This window comes from Silurus meridionalis, chromosome 8 (genome assembly GCF_014805685.1).
Source record: "Silurus meridionalis isolate SWU-2019-XX chromosome 8, ASM1480568v1, whole genome shotgun sequence".
In the NCBI taxonomy this organism is placed as follows: Eukaryota; Metazoa; Chordata; class Actinopteri; order Siluriformes; family Siluridae; genus Silurus; species Silurus meridionalis.
The window spans coordinates 23,351,094-23,371,878 of NC_060891.1; the positions used below are offsets into that span (position 1 = coordinate 23,351,094).

The 20,785-nt window shown below is 39.4% G+C and overlaps 1 protein-coding gene across 1 annotated transcript in view; it reads left to right on the forward strand.

The window, feature by feature from the left end:
• Positions 1-20,785, forward strand: part of fmn2a (formin 2a) — a 50,457-nt gene that overhangs the window by 18,655 nt on the left and 11,017 nt on the right. The window contains exons 6-12 of the mRNA XM_046854951.1: positions 369-456; positions 8,830-8,891; positions 9,935-10,020; positions 10,213-10,342; positions 10,846-10,992; positions 15,854-15,913; positions 18,168-18,288. Of these exons, the coding sequence (XP_046710907.1) occupies positions 369-456; positions 8,830-8,891; positions 9,935-10,020; positions 10,213-10,342; positions 10,846-10,992; positions 15,854-15,913; positions 18,168-18,288 (694 nt within the window). The remainder of the gene's footprint in view (positions 1-368; positions 457-8,829; positions 8,892-9,934; positions 10,021-10,212; positions 10,343-10,845; positions 10,993-15,853; positions 15,914-18,167; positions 18,289-20,785) is intronic.

The window sequence follows — 20,785 nt, forward strand, 5'->3', positions numbered from 1 at the left end:
GACAGATGTAGGGTGAGGAGGCCTGGGGTGTTTAATAGAGTTGAGATCACTGCTCTAGAGCAGGCCACTCAAGATCTTCCTCTCCAACCTATGTAAAGCATATCTTCATGCAGCTGCCTTTGTGCACAGAGACAAAACTTTCATGCTGAAACAGGTTTGGGTTTCCTAGTTCAAGTAAAGGAAAAATGGAATGCTTCGGTATTCAAAGACATCTGGTGACAGTGTGCCTTAAACTTTGTGAAGAAGAACCACATATGACTGGAAAGGTCAAGTGTCCCAATACCTTTGTCCATATAGTATAAACTATTAGCCTTATAACCCCTCCCCCTTTCTCTTTCTATCTCTCTCACTATTTCTCCCTTTCTTAGGTAATGAAGGTTTTGAACAACAAGCGATCACAGGCTGTAGGAATCCTGATGTCCAGTCTGCATTTGGACATGAAAGACATTAAGCATGGTGAGAAGGATGAACATAATTTCTGACATGGTGAACAATCATAATGGGTGCACATGTGTGTATGAGTGCGTTAGTGTAAGTGTAAAAAGTGTGTGTGGTATCTGTGTGAGTATGAATGAATGTGTAATGTATGTATATTGAATTGCCTTTGCACATTGAATGGAAAAGATGAAAAAAAAATAAGTACATTTTTATTCAAAAATTATGAAAACATTTTTATGGAAAAAACTTATTTAAAGCTGGATTCAGTCAGAAATTTTCTGGCATCCTTTAAACAGAGTTTTATTCCAGGAAAATTTGTGTTTAATAATAATGGAGATTGATCGTTTATTAAGATGAGATTGATGGCGAATCCAAAGAATAAATGTTGTTTTAGATGAATTAAATCAGTATTTTGGGGGACCCAGCAGGCATGTGCAGCTCAGTACACAGCGTGCGGTCTTCATGGGAGATATGAAGTGGCTCCTAATAAAAAGAATATTGTAGAAATATGGTTTTATTTTAGAGTTTGGAAAGGCAGCACAGACTACTTGAGCAAAGCGCTAAGGAAAAAATAAATACTGTATCTCTGATTCCTATAACGTTATATAAATTTATAACGCTTTCCTGAGCAGGGCTGCCAGGGTTTGTGTGTTTGTTAAGTTCAAACCTAGCAACCCTACTTATGAGTTATTTACACCTAGTCTGAATTAACAAAAAAAGAACACAGATTTGGAGCACAGTATGTGTTTAATTCAGATAATGGTTTTGTGAGTCCCAGTGTACACCTCTAGTTACATACAGGCACCTTAGTCCAGTTTTAAAAATATGTTGCATCTTGTTTCTATCTGTATTTATTTAAAAGACATTATCTGTTCATTTTGAACAATGTATTTGTATAGTCACAGTCGTGGCTGTTGTGTATTTCAGTATTAGTGATGGAAGTGTGGAATTTGTGTCTGTCATTATTAATGAAGGAGGTGTGTCCTTGGTGTGTGACAGTATTATTGAAGGAGGTGTGGCCATAGTGTCTGTCAGTATTAGTGACGGGGACCTGGCCTTTGTATCTGTTAATATTAGTATAGGATGGGTTGCCTTTGTGTCTGTCAGTATTAGTTAAGGAGGTGTGTACCCTTTTTTCTGTTAGTAGTAGTGAAAGAGGTGTGTCCTTGGTGTTCAATGTGAGTAAAGGAGATGTTGCCTTTGTGTGTGTGTCAGTATTAATGAAAGTGTTGTGTCCTTTTTGTCTATTAGTAGCAGTGGCGGGCCATGCATTTGGTACCTGGGCCTTAAGTGGAAACTTACCCGACCTAATCCACCTCTTAATACCACCACTATCACGTCGCAATTATAGAAACCAGAAAATGTAAATAAAATACAACTTACTCACCAGAGAAGCAAACTCATAATTTGCAGCGCTCCTCAGAGACTGTAATCAGTGGTACCGCTTGTATTTACTGGTCTGGAAGTGGTGAACAAACCCTTTCCCGGGCTGAGACACGCTAGCTAGCTTCGGGGTTGGCCGACCTCTCCTCACGATGTCTATCTTTTTTTGGAAATGGATTTTTAAGTATGTCCGCGACCGAATACATTTCTCTTCCTCCATAGGCAAAAAAAAAGTTTCCCTCTGACCAACCATTCAGAGGACGGAATAATGCTGACGCTACTTTGAAGGCCCTGGGCAGATTAGATTGACATGGCAGGACATAAAGGCTAAAATCTGATTGGACAAAAAATCTAACATCCACATACCAAGAGAAACACTACGAAATGAAGAGAATAAACTGTTGGGAATAAATTAATATAATTTTATGGAACAAATATTAGAATTTAGGTTGTAAATGTAGGTCAGTGCTTCTGATAGTGTTTAGGCCAGCAGAGAAGGTTTTGCTGCCCTGACCGCCTGCCACTGATTAGTAGTAATCAAGGAGGCATGGCCTTTTTGTTTGTCAGTATTAATAAAGGAGACGTGGGCTTTGTGTCTGTTAGTATTAGTGAAGGAGGCGTGGCCTTTGTGTCTCTTATTATTAGTGAAGGTATTTACTAATAGTCAAGGCATTTGTGTATGTCAGTTAAGGAGGCTTTGCCTTTTAGTCTATAGTAGTGAAAGAGGTATACACTTTGTGTTAGTCAGTATTAAAGCTGGAGGTGTGGCCTTTGTGTCTGCCAGTATAATTTTGGCTTCCCTGTCTCTATTTCTCTTATACTGCAATGCAGATATAGTCATTTTTATTATCTATACAAAACTAAAAGCTTTATCCTTCATCCACACTCTTTCTGCTGTACCCTGCACTGTATGTTTTGCAGCTCTCCTCCTTGTCCCGGGTTTGTATACAGTAGTCTTCCTGCTTGTCATCCAGAGCACACAAAATTATTTGAGAAAAGCCAAACAGGATAAAGGATCATGCATGAGCAAACCAATGTGAGTTTGGAACTACTGATTATTCCACACATACATCTATCTGTATTTATCTATAATCACCCTGAGCCTCGTCAATAAAAAACTGCTCTGCGCAATGAAATCACATGGATTTGTTGTTATGATTGAAAATGAGGGATGTGTTTCTTTCAGAGAACAAAGACGTTTTTCTGGTTTCATGTGCCATTGCTACATAAAGTGTGATGTGTTATTAAAAACGCCAAGCCACAGAGTGTTTAACGAGCGCTTTATGGGCCTTTTCACTGCTACAAATAGCAGCAAGTGAAGACCCATATCCTGTTGTGCACTGTGTTAACAACATGCTCTCACGATTCTATATTCCAACTTGTACACAAAGTTCAAATTAGGTTGAGGGGTCGGGGGTAATCACTGCAAAAAACGTCTAACCAAATCAAACGGCAGGAAGTATTCAAACCAGATTTCAGGATTCACTCTAGTGCAGTAGAGTGAATCCTGAAATCTGGTTTGAATACTTCCTGCCGTTTGATTTGGTTGGACTTTAAGATGCTGTTGTGTAATAATCTCAGTAAATGAGGCGTGGCCTCTGTGTCTCAGTAGTAGTAAAGAAGGCCTGGCCTTTGAGTAATGGAGGTGTGGTCTTTGTGTTTGTCAGTATTAGTAAAGGAGCTGTGGCTTTTATGTCAATTTGTATTAATAAATTAAGAGTGGCCTCTGTGCTAATAAGTATTAGTAAAAATATGTGTGGCCTTTGTGTCTATTTATATTATTAAAAGAGTTGTGGCCTCTGTGTGTGTCAGTATAAGTAAAGGAGGTGTGGCCTGTGTGTCGAACAGTATTAGTAAATGAGATGTGGCCTCTGTGTCTAACTATTACAGGTAGTCCTGTATTTATGATGGAGAAATGTTATGATGACCCCATCGTAAGTCAAAAATATCATAAGTTGGAGACGGTACTATGACAGTCTTTCCGCTTAATGCTGATTTTATAATTTTTATTTTCTACTTTAAACTGATGGCTTACCGCTTCTTTTTTTCACTACAAGCAGAAGACATACCTGGGCGCTTGGAAGACATGCTTTTATAAAAAAAAAAAAAATGCTGTTTGAAATTGACAAATACACAATGAGACAACTTTATCCCATCGACCACTAGCAAAAGTTTTTTTTATATTTTTACAATTTAGTCGTATGGCTATCATCATCCTAAGATCGAAAAATCGTAAGTCGAACCATTGCAACTCAGGGACCATCTGTATTAAGAAAGGTGTGGCCTCTTTGTTTGTTCATTCAAACTTAATTTTTTTAGCAATGAATCATAAAAGCAGTGATACACCGCCCTGCTGAATACTGAGCGTCTCTTTTGCTAATTACATACAAAATAGATCACCATAGTTCTAAGCCACACCACTGTATAAACACTGTATAAATGTGTCAGGAACTCAAGCTGCAAGAGTGAAAAATAAGACGGAGAGTTAGACAGACAGAAAGCAAAACAATGACATCATCAGTGTTGCTCTTGCTTTCTACTACATAATAAGCAAATGAATGGTACAATTTAAAGTGAGTGCAAAGGATGAGAACAAAAGAGAAGAGGGAAGAAAGGAAGAAGAAGAAGTGTGAGGTACCGATTCTCTATATCTATCTCTCTTTCTAGACAAAAAATATAAAAAAAGGGGGGGGGGGGGAGTGTCAATAGAAACTACATTTAGAGACACAAAGATTTTATTTTATCTCTACCAGCAGAAACACAACTGATGAGACACACTCCTTTACCCGTGTGAATACTGTGTATGTGTGTACGTCATTGTATGTGTGTGCACGTGTGAGTGAGGCGTGGCCTCCATATTTTAATATACAGTAAAAGAGGTGTGGCTTTTGTGTCTCAGTATTAGTAAAGGAGGTGTGGCTTCTGGGTCTCAGTATAAGCCTATACATTCAGTTGTGTGGCATAAAATTATTATAATTTCATAATCTTTTTTCACTCTTATTGCAGGCTGGTACAACAAAGTAATACATAAAAAATATTAAGATATTAATTATTAATTAAGATACTAATAATTAAATTAACCAGAACACGCCATGCACATGATCATGTTGATTTTACAAATATATTTTTTTACTGTTTTCTTTATGTTTGGGGTTTAGGCTATGTCCACTTCTAGTTGATATTAAAGATGTGCAGATGGTGTTGTTCAATCACATACCAAACATATAGAATACTCAAATATACAGTGAGGAAAATAAGTATTTGAATCCAGAAAAAAAAATCCAGAAATCACAATGTATGATTTTTTTAACTATTTATTTGTATGATACAGCTGCAAATAAGTATTTGAACACCTGAGAAAGTCAATGTTCATATTTGGTACTGTAGCCTTTGTTTGCAATTAAAGAGGTCAAACGTTTCCTGTAGTTTTTCACCAGGTTTGCACACACTGCAGGAGGGATTTTGGCCCACTCCTCCACACAGATCTTCTCTAGATCAGTCAGGTTTCTGGCCTGTCTCTGAGAAACATGGAGTTTAAGCTCCCTCCAAAGATTCTCTATTGGGTTTAGGTCTGAAGACTGGCTAGGCCACGCCAGAACCTTGATATGCTTCTTACAGAGCCACTCGGTTATCCTGGCTGTGTGCTTCGGGTCATTGTCATGTTGGAAGACCCAGCCTCAACCCATCTTCAATGCTCTAACTGAGGGAAGGAGGTTGTTCCCCAAAATCTCGCAATACATGGCCCCGGTCATCCTCTCCTTAATACAGTGCAGTCGCCCTGTCCCATGTGCAGAAAAACACCCCCAAAGCATGATGCTACCACCCCCATGCTTCACAGTAGGGATGGTGTTCTTGGGATGATACTCATCATTCTTCTTACTCCAAACACGTTTAGTGGAATTATGACCCAAAAGTTCTATTTTGGTCTTATCTGACCACATGACTTTCTCCCATGACTCCTCTGGATCATCCAAATGGTCACTGGCAAACTTAAGACGTGCCTGGACATGTGCTGGTTTAAGCATGGGAACCTTCCGTGCCATGCATGATTTCAAACCATGACGTCTTAGTGTATTACCAACAGTAACCTTGGAAACGGTGGTCCCAGCTCTTTTCAGGTCATTGACCAGCTCCTCCCGTGTAGTTATGGGCTGATTTCTCACCTTCCTTAGGATCATTGAGACCCCACGAGGTGAGATCTTGCATGGAGCCCCAGTCCGAGGGAGATTGACAGTCATGTTTAGCTTCTTCCATTTTCTAATGATTGCTCCAACAGTAAACCTTTTTTCACCAAGCTGCTTGGCAATTTCCCCGTAGCCCTTTCCAGCCTTGTGGAGGTGTACAATTTTGTCTCTTGTGTCTTTGGACAGCTCTTTGGTCTTGGCCATGTTAGTAGTTGGATTCTTACTGATTGTATGGGGTGGACAGGTGTCTTTATGCAGCTAACGACCTCAAACAGGTGCATCTAATTAAGGATAATAAACGTAGTGGAGGTGGACATTTTAAAGGCAGACTAACAGGTCTTTGAGGGTCAGAATTGTAGCTGATAGACAGGTGTTCAAATACTTATTTGCAGCTGTATCATACAAATAAATAGTTTAAAAATCATATATTGTTATTTCTGGATTTTTGTTTTTTAGCTTATGTCTCTCACAGTGGACATGCACCTACGATGACAATTTCAGACCTCCATGATTTCTAAGTGGAAGAACTTGCAAAATAGCAGCGTGTTCAAATACTTATTTTCCTCACTGTATATTATGTATTAACTGGGGCTGTCAATTCACTTCAAAATATAGTGGAACATATTTTGCAGAAGAGTTAAGGTTATTAAAAGAGCAAATTGGGAATAAATTTGGAATGCAATGCTCAAAAAGCACATACCATATTTATGACCGGGTGCCCGCAAACCTTTGGTGAAATAGTGTATAATAAATGGTCATTCGATGTTACCTACTGTAAATTATGATGGGTCCCCTTTTAGTTTTTGGGTCCTCTCAAAGTTTCTTCCTCATATCATCTCAGAGATTTATTTTACCTCACCACCATCGCAACTGGTTTGCTCATTAGGGATAGACTTACTGGGACTAAATTTTAAACGTCAACATTTATATTTGTAAATGATTTACATAAATTGACTTAGGGACAAAAGGATATTAAAAGCACCATACAAATAAAGGTCTAGAAGTTTCTACTATATTTGCTCCCATACTTTAAATAGATTTAAGAGTTGAGACTTAATTTTACTTCAGTTTGAATAAAAATAAATGTTAAGTCCTACTTCAAAAATTGTGCTTTTCCTTGTGTGGAGACTGTGGAGAATGTAACCACTTGTGATTAATGGTAATGGTTGAGCTTCTACACTACATTTGGACAGGAGGCCTGTACAATTGCAGCTAATACAGCGAAACGACCTGAGCTATGAGAGGAATTTGTACGCTAACCCGAGGTCAATCTTTAATCTACGTGTGTGTACATGATTTGTGTTTGTGTGTGTGTGTGTGTGTGTGTGTGTGTGTGTAAGAGTAAATTGCATTCCAGTTCTTCGCCATTCCAGACATCAATTACTCCATGTCTCCGGAGCGTGAGGCGAGTCCCTAAACGCTTCAGATGTCTTCGTAGAGTTCAAGCCAGTCAGGAATCTGAGTGTTCAGCCCGAACAAACATAATGGAAGTGAAATTGCATAACTCGCCACCATCAGGGCTGAAGGGTGGCTTTGGCTCACTTTGACATGTTTGGCTGTTATCTTGGCCTGTGGTGATGCTGGATCGAATCAGTGGTGAATGATATTTTCTGGAACGGGGTGTTGTTTTGCATGATAATTACGACATTTCATGTTTTTGCTACATGTTTTTGTGGACCTACATTTTTTTCTGAGATGCTTCACAAAAGAACGGTGGTTAAGGTACAACGATGTGGTATGTCAAACCGAAGTGGTTTCAATGCTACTATTATTCATAACTGTGATTTCTGTCAAAAGGTTATGACTGATTGTTTTAACAAGTCTGGTTTATGTATAGTCAAGCAATTTTGGTTTCAAAATCGAATCATTTTATACCGTCTGGTCTGTTATGTAAGAAATTTACATTTACAGTATTTGGCCAACGCCCCTATCCAGAGCAACTTACAATTATCTCATTCATACAACTGAGCAGCTTAGGGTTAAGGACCTTGCTCAGGGTTTGGTGGGATTTGAACTAACGACCTTCTGATCAAAAGTCTAACATATTAAACAATAAGCTACTACTTCCCCTAGGAGAAAGAGAAAATTACCAACACATCTGCTATAGAGCTCTGACCTCAAAACTAGTTTCAAGTTTTAAGTTTTATTTGTCATATGTACAGATGTGAATGAAATTAGAATGAATTGCTCAGTGAGGCTACAGGCAAACTACATATATATATATATATATATATATATATATATATATATATATATATATATATATATATATATATATATATATATATATATATATATATATATATATATATATATATATATATATTAGCATGAGCCAATTTTTTTATAAAAATATAGAAGACAGAGGTGTACAAGGACAATGTATATCTTACAGTAAGTGTGCAAAAATACATAGTGTGCAAGTAAGATGCAATTGAACTTGTGTTCAGAAGTGTTAAGAATGAGAATTCCCAGTCCCAGTGTGATAGCTAAAACACATTTTGAACACCTTTGGGATGAATTAGAGCACTGACTGCACCCCAGGTCTCCCCACCTTACCTACATCAATACCTGACTTTTTTTTTTTTTAAGCTGAATGAGCTTGGAACTATCCACAAGCACACTTCAAAATCTGGTGGAACACCTTCCCAGAAGATTGTAACAGGAAATGTGGACTATATGTGGAATGAAATGTTCAAAAAAGCACATACCAATCTTATCCACTATTTTCTCAGGATTTATAGATATGTAATACAACACATTGTTAGATAACCTGAATAAAACCCTATCAACTGTCTCTTTTTGCCTTACTATCTCCTGCCAGCCATCTTGAACATGGACAATGGTGTGGTTGACCTGGAGACCCTTCAGGCGCTGTATGAAAATGTAAGCAGTTTCTTTATCTGTCTGTCTGACTGTGTGTGTGTCTCTATCTGTCACTCTGACCAGGTAGTCTCTCTATCTGTCAGGTAGTCTCTATCACAGGTAGTCTCTCTATCTGTCTCTCTGACCATGTTTATCTGTCTGTCTCTCTGACTATGTGTGTATCTCTATCTGTCTCTCTGACTGTGTGTGTATCTCTATCTGTCTCTCTGACTGTGTGTATCTCTGTCTCTCTGACTGTGTGTGTATCTCTATCTGTCTCTCTGACTGTGTGTGTATCTCTGTCTGTCTCTCTGACTGTGTGTGTATCTCTGTCTGTCTCTCTGACTGTGTGTGTATCTCCACTCTGACTCTGTTTGTCTCTCTAAATGTGTGTGTATCTCTAGCTGTCTCTCTGACCATGTATCTCTGTCTGTCTCTCTGACCGTGTATCTCTGTCTGTCTGTCTCTCTGACTGTATGTATCTCTATCTGTCTCTCTGAATGTGTGTATCTCTATCTGTCTCTCTGACCGTGTATATCTGTCTGTCTCTCTGACTATGTGTGTGTCTCTATCTGTCTCTCTGACCATGTATATCTGTCTGTCTCTCTGACTGTGTATGTATCTCTATCTGTCTCTCTGACTGTGTGTGTATCTCTATCTGTCTCTCTGACTGTTTGTGTATCTCTATCTGTCTCTCTGACTGTGTGTATCTCTATCTGTATCTCTGACTGTGTGTATTTCTTTCTGTCTCTCTGAACGTCTATTTGTCTGCCTTTTTCTCTCTTTCTCTCTCTCTAGCCTGAGAGATTTATTAAAGTGTTTGTCTTTTGTGTGAGAGACACCACACTGTCTCTGATTCCTGCACAGAAAACCACATGCACACACACACACACACACACACACACACACACACACACACACACACACACACACGCACACACACGCACACACACGCCCTCACTGACTCGACATACTATCATATTTGCAGTAATTATGGGTGATCTCTTGATCATGTGACTGATTCCGTGTAAACTGATGCTTACTTTTCTTTTCCATGGGAACAGCGAGCCCAGAGAGAAGAAATGGATCAGATCGAGCGACACCTCAAGTCCAGCAAAGGGAAAGAGCAACCACTAGACAAGCCTGAACAGTGAGGCACACATACACACACACACACACACACTATAGGGTCACACACTACATCATGAATATACAATGTGCATATTCTTATACACTATTATTTCAAGTATTTTAATCTATCTTAATCTTTAATATGGTTTACCTCTTATTCTCTCTTTTATAACACACACACACACACACAAACACACACACACACACACAGGTTCCTGCTGCAGCTGGCGGAGATTCCTCAGTTCTCAGAACGAGTTTTCTGCATCCTGGTTCAATCCACATTCACTGAGAGCATCAGCTCTGTAACAAGGAAGATCAGCCTGCTGCAGAGAGTGTGCATGGTGAGAGAGCGTGTGAGAGAGAGAGAGAGAGAGAGAGAGAGAGAGAGAGAGAGAGAGATAGATAGATAGATAGATAGATAGATAGATAGATAGATAGATAGATAGACAGACAGACAGACAGACAGACAGACAGACAGACAGACAGGAGTGAGATGTAGAGAGCGATAGCAAAAAAGTAAGAAAAAGGCAGAACTAATACAGAGAAAATAAAAAAATAGAGAAACAGAGAAGGAAAGAGGGGGACAAAGAGAGAGTGATAGACAAAGAGAGTAAGAAAGAGACAAACCAGTAAATAGAGACAAAAGACAGATAGAGAAACAGAGTTGGAAAGAGAAAACCCAGGATACAGGAAGATGGTGGTGATGATAGATAGATAGATAGATAGATAGATAGATAGATAGATAGATAGATAGATAGATAGATAGATAGATAGATAGATAGATAGATAGATAGATAGATAGATAGATAGATAGATAGATAAACTGTAACTGTTGTCTCCTCAGGCTCTGAGCAGTAGTAAAGGTGTGCTGCAGCTTCTCGGTCTGATTCTCGCATTCGGAAACTTCATGAATGGAGGGAACAGGAGTCGGGGACAAGCAGACGGCTTTACGCTTGATGTCCTGCCCAAACTCAAAGATGTTAAGAGCAGTGTGAGTGGGTGGGACATGTTCTTCTTTATCAACATCATCATCATCACCATTCCCTTGTCCATGCCCTTATAAGAGTAACTTAACAAAAACAAAAGCAGCTAAAATGTCACATTTCATTGAAGAATAAAAAGGCATGATTTTAATTCCTCATGATCCACTCACCTCTGACCTTTACAGAACACTGACACCATGCTTAAAATAACTTTTTTTTAATGTATATGTGTAGCACCTGCTGTATAAATCCAAATGTACACTGTTGCTATAGAAACTATGTTGTTTTAGGTTACAATCACACATGCAGAGATTTTAGTGACCTCCAGTCTCCATACAATGAAGTCACTTAGTAGACGTTGCTACTATAGATTGCCATAGTAACAACCATTTCACTTTTAACAACAAATCAGGAGTTAGCTGCTACACCAACTCACTTATTATTAACAAAAATATAAATACAGTGGTACCCCGCTTATCGACCTTAATCCGTTCCTTAAAACCGGTCAAAATGCGAAAAGGTCGAAGAGCTTCTTCTTCTTCTTTCGGCTGCTCCCATTAGGGGTCCCCACAGCGGATCATCCGTCTCCATACCACCCTGTCCTCTACATCTTCCTCTTTCACACCAAGTACCTGCATGTCTTCCCTCACCACATCCATAAACCTCCTCCTTGGCCATCCTCTTTTCCTCCTACCTGGTGGCTCCATCCTCAGCATTCTTGTACCAATATAATTCAAGTCCCTCCTCTGCACATGTCCAAACCATCTCAATCTCGCCTCCCTCACCTTGTCACCAAAACGTCCAACATGCACTGTCCCTCTAATAAACTCATTTCTAATCTTGTCCATCGTCGTCACTCCCAACGAAAACCCTAACATCTTCAGCTCTGCTACCTCCAGCTCCACCTCCTGTCTTTTACTCAATGCCACTGTCTCTAATTCATACAACATCGCAGGTCTCACCACAGTCCTATAAACTTTCCCTTTCATTCTTGCAGATACCCTACTATCACAAATCACTCCTGTCACTCTTCTCCACCCACTCCACCCTGCCTGCACTCTTTTCTTTACTTCTCTAACACACTCTCCATTACTTTGCACTGTTGACCCCAGGTACCTGAACTCCTCCACCTTCTCCACCTCTTCTCCCTGCAACCGCACCACTCCACTGCCCTCCCTCTCATTCACACAAATGTATTCTATCTTACTCCTACTGACTTTTATTCCCCTTCTCTCCAGCGCATATCTCCACCTCTCCAGGCTCTTCTCAACCTGCTTACTGCTCTCACCACAAATCACAATATCACTTGCAAACATCATAGTCCAGGGAGACTCCTGTCTGACCTCGTCCGTCAACCTGTCCATCACCACTGCAAACAGGAAAGGGCTCAGGGCCGATCCTTGATGCAGTTCAACCTTCAACCTGAACCAGTCTGTCGTTCCTACTGCACACTTCACTGCTGTCACACTGTCCTCATACATGTCCTGCACCACCCTCACATACTTATCTGACACACCTGACTTCCTCATACAATACCACAACTCCTCTCTTGGCACTCTGTAGTATGCTTTCTCTAAATCTACAAATACACAATGCAATTCCTTCTGTCCTACTCTATACTTCTCCATCAACATCCTCAAAGCAAATAAGGCATCTGTCGTGCTCTACCTCGGCATGAAACCATAGTGTTGCTCACAGATGGTCACCTCTTCTCTCAGCCTGGCTTCCACTTCTCTTTCCCATAACTTCATGGTGTGACTGATCAACTTAATTCCCCTGTAGTTACTGCAGGTCTACACATCTCCCTTATGCTTAAAGATTGGTACCAGCACACTCCTTCTCCATTCCTGTGGCATCCTCCCACCTTCCAGAATCTTGTTAAACAATCTGGTTAAAACCTTCACTGCCATCTCTCCTAAACATCTCCACACTTCTACCGGTATGTCATCTGGTCCAACCGACTTTCCACTCTTCATCCTCTTAATCGCTGCTCTCACTTCCTCCTTACTAATCCTATCTACATCCTGCTTCACTAACTCTACATCATCCAACCTTCTCTCTCTCTTCTTCTTCTTCTTCGTTCAGCTGCTCCCATTAGGGGTCGCCACAGCGGATCATCAGTCTCCATACCACCCTGTCCTCTACATCTGCCTCTTTTACACCAGCTACCTGCATGTCTTCCCTCACCACATCCATGAACCTCCTTCTTGGCCTTCCTCTTTTCCTCCTACCTGGTGGCTCCATCCTCAGCATTCTTCTACCAATATAATTCATGTCCCTCCTCTGCACATGTCCAAACCATCTCAATCTCGCCTCCCTCACCTTGTCACCAAAACATCCTACATGCGCTGTCCCTCTAATAAACTCATTTCTAATCTTATCCATCCTCGCCACTCCCAACGAAAACCTCAACATCTTCAGCTCTGCTACCTCCAGCTCCACCTCCTGTCTTTTACTCAATGCCACTGTCTTTAAACCATACAACATCGCAGGTCTCACCACAGTCCTATAAACTTTCCCTTTCAATTTTGCAGATACCCTACTATCACAAATCACTCCTGTCACTCTTCTCCACCCACTCCACCCTGCCTGCACTCTTTTCTTCACTTCTCTAACACACTCTCCATTACTTTGCACTGTTGACCCCAGGTACCTGAATTCCTCCACCTTCTGAAGCTCTTCTCCTGCAACCGCAACACTCCACTGCCCTCCCTCTCATTCACACACATGTATTCTGTCTTACTCCTACTGAGATTCATTCCCCTTCTCTCCAGCGCATATCTCCACCTCTCCAGGCTCTTCTCAACCTGCTCCCTACTCTCACAACAAATCACAATATCATCCGCAAACATCATAGTCCAGGAGACTCCTGTCTGACCTCGTCCGTCAACCTGTCCATCACCACTGCAAACAGGAAAGGGCTCAGGGCCGATCCTTGATGCAGTCCAACCTTCACTCTAAACCAGTCTGTCGTACCTACTGCACACTTCACTGCCGCCACACTGTCCTCATACATGTCCTGCACCACCCTCACATACTTCTCTGACACACCTGACTTCCTCATACAATACCACAACTCCTCTCTTGGCACCCTGTCATACGCCTTCTCTAAATCCACAAATACACAATGCAATTCCTTCTGTCCTTCTCTATACTTCTCCATCAACATTCTCAAAGCAAATAAGGCGTCTGTGGTGCTCTTCCTCAGCATGAAACCATACTGTTGCTCACAGATGGTCACCTCTTCTCTCAGCCTGGCTTCCACTACTCTTTCCCATAACTTCATGGTGTGACTGATCAACTTAATTCCCCTGTAGTTACTGCAGGTCTGCACATCTCCTTTATGCTTAAAGATCGGTACCAGCACACTTCTTCTCCATTCCTCAGGCATCTTCTCACCTTCCAAAATCCTGTTAAACAATCTGGTCAAAACCCACTGCCATCTCTCCTAAACATCTCCACGCTTCTACCGGTATGTCATCTGGTCCAACCGACTTTCCACTCTTCATCCTCTTAATCGCTGCTCTCACTTCCTCCTTACTAATCCTATCTACATCCTGCTTCACCAACTCCACATCATCCAACCTTCTCTCTCTCTGATTTTCCTCATTCATCAGCTGCTCAAAATACTCCTCCACCTTCTCAACACACTCTCCTCACTAGTCAACACATTTCCTCTCCATCCTTTACTGCTCTAACTTGCAGTACATCCTTTCCAGCTCGGTCCTCTGCCTGGCCAATCGGTATAAACTTTTCTCCTTCCTTAGTGTCCAACCTCTCATACAGCTCCTCATATGCCTTTTCCTTGGCTTTCGCCACATCCTCTTAACCTGCTGCCGCATCTCCTTGTACTCCTGCCTACTTTTCTCATCACTCTGTCTATCCCACTTCTGTTTTGCCAACCTCTTTCTCCTTATGCTCTCCTGCACTTCCTCATTCCACCACCACGTCTCCTTGTCTTCCTTTCTATTTCCAGATGTCACACCAAGTACTTTTCTAGCTGCCTCCTCATCACTCCTGCAGTAGTTGCCCAATCATCCAACACCTCCTTAACACCACTGAGCCTCTCTCTGACCTCTTCCCTGAACCTCACACTACACTCTTCCTCCTTCAGTTTCCACCATCTTATTCTTCTTTCAGTCCTCACTCTCCTCCTCTTCTTCTTCGCCTCCAAAACCATCCTACAGACCACCATCCGATGCTGTCTAGCTACACTGTCCCCTGCCAACACCTTACAGTCTCCAATCTCCTTTATGTTACATCTCCTGCATTGCACATAGTCCACCTGTGTGCACCTTCCTCCACTCTTATGTCACCCTATGATCCCCCTTCTTCTTAAAATAAGTGTCACCACTGCCATTTCCATCCTTTTAGCAAAATCTACCACCATCTGCCCTTCCACATTCCTCTCCTTAAAATCATACCTACCCATCACCTCCTCATCACCTCTGTTCCCTTCACCTACATGCCCATTAAAGTCTGCCACAATCACCAATAATTCTTTCCTAGGTACACCTTCTACCACTTCATCTAACTCACTCCAGAATCTTTCCTTCCCCTCCACAAAGAATGTTAGAGAAAAGCACTGAATGAAAAAAGAGGGATTGAAATAAAAGGCAATTGAAAGATTGATGAAAAACAGTGATAGAAAAAAAGAGAGTCATTGAGAAATAGTGAGAAAAAAGTGAAAAAGAAAGAGAATGATAGACAAAAGAGAGTCTTGGTGAAAGAGTAACAGGAAAAAAAGAGATATAGAAGGATCAAGAACAAAAGTGATAAAAAGAATGATTTGGAAAAAAATGTGAGTGTGGAATGATTTTCATCTCTTCTCTCTCTCTCTCTCTCTCTCTCTCTTTCGCTCTCTCTCAGGATAACTCCCGGAGTCTCCTCTCCTTCATCGTTGCTTATTATATGCGACACTTTGAAGAGGTGCACTTTTTTCTAGTCCCTGTTCATTTCTCTCTGATTTATTTTTTTCTTCAATTCACCCTTATTTTTTTCTACGACTGACCATCAAGCGACTCGGTGGAGCCGAGGGTCTAAATAAGCAGCTGTGACAGATGTGGGCTTGTGACGTTGGGGTGTTTAATTGAGAAAAGATGTTTGTTTTTTCTGTGCTTCTCTACACACTTACATATTCTGGTCTTTTAAAACAATATAACAAAACCATGTCGAATCAATGTGCACACTTTTCCGTCTATCTCGAAATGCAGCAGATCAGCCGAGATGTGTAGGTGTGTGAAGTCTGACACTGATGATAAACCATTAAAACAATTAGCAGACACTGTATTCAGCACACACACACACACACACACACACACACATCAAATTTATCTCTAAACATGGACAACAGGATGCCACAAACACATTCACCTTTAAGGACAAATTACTGGGTTTGGTGTTACTCTGCATCAGCATCAAGCTCAGGTAGGAGGCATGAGCTGATACCATCTTACACTAGAACTGTTTTGGATGATTTTTTATAGTGTGTGTGTGTGTGTGTGTGTGTGTGTGTGTGTGTGTGTGTGTGTGTGTGTAATGGTTTAGGCATGCAGTTTGTACAAACATTTATGTGTCTGTTTGATTGTGTGTCTTTTTGCTTATTTGTTTGATTGTATGTGTCTGATTGAATGAGGCAATAATTATTGATTGATTGTTCATTTGTTTGATTGTCTAATGTATGACTGTATGTTAGATTGATTGATTAATTTATTGATTAATTGATTGGTTGGTTGATTGATTTTTTTTTGTTGATTGAATGATTGATTGATTGTTCATTTGCTTTTCTGTCGGTATGTCTGTTAATTGTCTGATTGATTGATTGATTGATTGGATGAGTGATTGATTATTTGGTTAATTGATTAATAGATTAATTGTGATTTTTTTTTTTTTAGATGTCTGACAATTTAGTTTGTTGGTTATCTGTATGTCTGGATATTTGTTTGTTTGGCTAGTTTGTGGGTGGACATTGGATTGTCCTCTTGTCTGTCTTTATATGTTGATGATCACAAAGCAGTATAGATTTATTGTCCTCTGAAAATGTGGCCAAGTTTAACTCCACGCCTGAAACCCTAGTCAGCACCTGTGGGGCATCCTTAAGCAAAATGTGGAGAAGTGCCATGTGTCTAACATCCAGCTGCTCTGTGATGTTGTGTGTGTGTGTGTGTGTGTGTGTGTGTGTGTGTGTGTTACATTTAGTATTTAATCTTCTAAAGATATGATCAGTTTAACTGTTTTACTTATTTCAGCATACTTTAACAAATGTCTTCATTCCTTCCATCCTTCATTCATTCACTCCGTGGAATTGTCAGGATTTTCTCCTTTTATGAGAAATTCTTGAAGCTTAAAATAAAACGCTAGCTAGCACTATGGATTCTTTAGCATTTTCAGACCTGTACGGAATCACTGTGGCACTACGCTATCTCTAGTTTCTTTTTTACACCCCTGGCATTGTTGTGCATGTTTTTAAGTTAAATAATAATTAAAAAATGCGATCAAAGTGTGAGGCAGAGACTAAACAAACGTGCGATCCACTACTTAAATCCATTCCTGAGGGAACTCAGAATTGAATTATGTTCCGCACCTAAAAGGATTGCATTCGGTGTACACACCGGAAAAAAATAAAAATTAAAAAATAAAATAAATATTTTATATATATATATATATATATATATATATATATATATATATATATATATATATATATATATATATATATATATATATATATAAACCAAACAGGGTGTAACAGTATATATTATTATTATAATTATTATTATTATTATTATTATATTTATTTATTTATTTATTTATTTACTTACTTATTTTTTATTTTTTTTTATTTTTACTGAATCTCTACAATACTTGGCATATATGATTAAAAATAACATTTGGGCCACATAGACAGGACAGGACAGGACAAAATACTACACATTAACCTAATCTTAATTTACTTCTTCTTTTTTTGTACCAAGATTCAATTATAACACTGTCTGACTGTTTACTCAAACGCCACGAGAGGAAATGAGATTTGTGGAATAAAGTTGGTCTTGTGCTGATCTGGCACATGTTTCTAAACACTCTGTCTCTCAGCATAACTGCTTTGTTTAACTGATTCTGTGTGTGTGTGTGTGTGTGTGTGTGTGTGTGTGTGTGTGTGTGTGTGTGTGTGTGTGTGTGTCAGGATGCAGGGCAGGACACGTGTGTGTACCTTTTACCGGAGCCACAGGACCTTTTCCAGGCATCACAAATGAAGTTTGACGATTTCCGCCGAGACCTCAATAAACTACGCAAAGATCTAAATGGTAAAAAAGTCAAACACACACACACAAAGCAAAGTGGAACTAATTTTCTTTTTATATAAGATTTCTTATTTTGTACATGAAAATGGCATAAATGGTCAATTGTGAAGTCTATTAATTAATTAATTTGTTTGTTTATTTTTACTTTATGATTATGAAAACTTTTTTTAATCATAAGTGTGAAATTAAGTATCATGATGATAACATATATTTCAAAATGTGATGTCCATGAAAGTTTTTATCTTATTTAATCTTATTTTATTTTATTTATTTTGTAATTTTTTTTATTCTATTCTATTCTATTTTATTGCATTGTATTGTTCTATATTGTATTGTAGAGATAAAAGGACTAACTAGCAGGATAAACACTAGACTAGCCTGCACCAATACAGGTTTAAACTACACTGTCTATGCAGTTTCTTCACATGTACATTTGCCTGCCTTTTGCTATTCTCATAATTGCTGTGGGTAAACAGCTGTTTAATCAGTTCTACACCACATGTGGCATTTTCCCAACTTCAGTCATTCAAGTAAATAAAATCTCTAAAAATCAATTGCATACCACAGTAACAGCTCCCTAAAGTATAGAACTCATTATTCCTCCCTCTTACACAAACACACAAAAAGTTCAAAATGTCATGTATGTAAACGTCTGTTTAACCAAGTGTCATGTCCAAATATCTGCTTCTTTAGTTCATCCAAAATTCTGTATAAAAGGAGATGATAAATTAAGTATGTACCTGTAATTCAATTAAATGCAGGGAAAAATCTAGAACAATAAAACACTACACTCTGCGGTTTAGCAAAATGTGAGCACAAGAATTGTTTCCATTTAGTAATAAACAATAAGTTGCAAAACAAGTCAACTGTTAACTTAAGCAACAAAAGTTACGTAATTCAGAATATTTTTTTCCCTTCGGATAAAAAGTCAACAGCCTTTACACACATATGCATCAGTGCCACTTTGTTTTTACTATAATACAAGACATATGAAATTCCTAATCACTGAATTAAATTCTAATCATCTGCAAAAACGTTTTTGCTCCAGTTCACACCAGACATCAGAACTGGGAAAAAGTGTAATCTGTGGAATTCACACCATGGCAAGGATTTGGGTGGCAAAAAAACTAAATAAAACCACCTTCTGTGTGTGAATGGTTTGCTCCCTGCAACACCTTGTTGATAAAAGAGATGAAAGGAGAATGAGCAAACTGGTCTGAGCTGACAGGAAGTCTATTGTTGCTCAAATAATCACTCTTTACAACCGTGGTGAGCAGAGAAGCATCTCAGAACCCACACTCAGTCACAAATACTCAAACCAGCCCAATCCAATAACGTCAACCATTTCAGGATCAAAAAATCACTGAAATCAGACCTTTTCTTCACTCTGATGTTTGTCGTGAACCAAATTAAAAAAATTTAATCTCTGGGATTTACATAATGGCATGGATGTGGGTGCCAAAAAATCCTCTGTGTGAATGGTCTTTGCTCTGAAACACCTTTTTGATGAAAGAGATCAAAGGAGAATGACCAGACTAGTCTGAGCTGACAGGAAGTCTATTGTAACTGTGGTGAGCAGAAAAGTATCTAAGAACACACACTCAATCAAAAATCCATGCCATTATCAATGATCACTGAAATCAGAATAAACCTGATGTTCGATATGAAGATTCTTCTGAAGCTCTTGAACTTGATTCTATGCATTGATCTGATGTTATATGATTAGCTGATTCGATACCTGCATGAATGCACAAGTGCTCCAATTATAGTGGACGGTGAGTGTAGTTCCTTAGTGTAGTTAAGGTGACCCTTAACCACTGAACCACCACCTCCCATTTTTGGCTGTTTTCTGGTTAATTATGTCTCTAAACATCTCTCCAGCACATCCCGTCTTACTCTTTGGCTCTGTTGTAATTTTCTGAAGGATTTCACAGTGCTTTTTTTCAATTTTAAGAAATTAAGTGACTTATAATTGCAGTTGAATGTATAGGATCTGCTCAAGAACCCATTGAAAAAATCTTGTTTGTGGTGGGATTAAAATTTACAACTGTGTGTGATTCAATTCCAAAGAATAGTGTTTTAACCACGTACTGATCTTTCTTCTGAATCAGAAGGGTTTTTTTAACAAGCAAAGGTTGGAAATTGCAGGCCGTGCAAATTATCTTATCAGACATACATTTTGACTTTTAGCTGTACGGGTAAGAAATACAGATCTTCAGATGCATCCCAAGCACAGAGTCTTCAGTCCATTTAAACTTCTCCATTGTTTCACATGAATCACACATCCTGACAGTATAGCCCAGCTGGCAAAGAGACTAAACTTTCAACCCTACAAAACTCGTCCATGTTTGTCCTGCTAAACCGATCAAGCCGAGCCGTGGGTTGCTTTGCGTAAGCAAATGTTAACTTCACCAGCTATCTGCTTTATTTCTCAATCTACCCACAATTCATGCGGCTGAAAGCTCCTAGATTCCCCATGAGACGTTATGGCTTTGCTCAT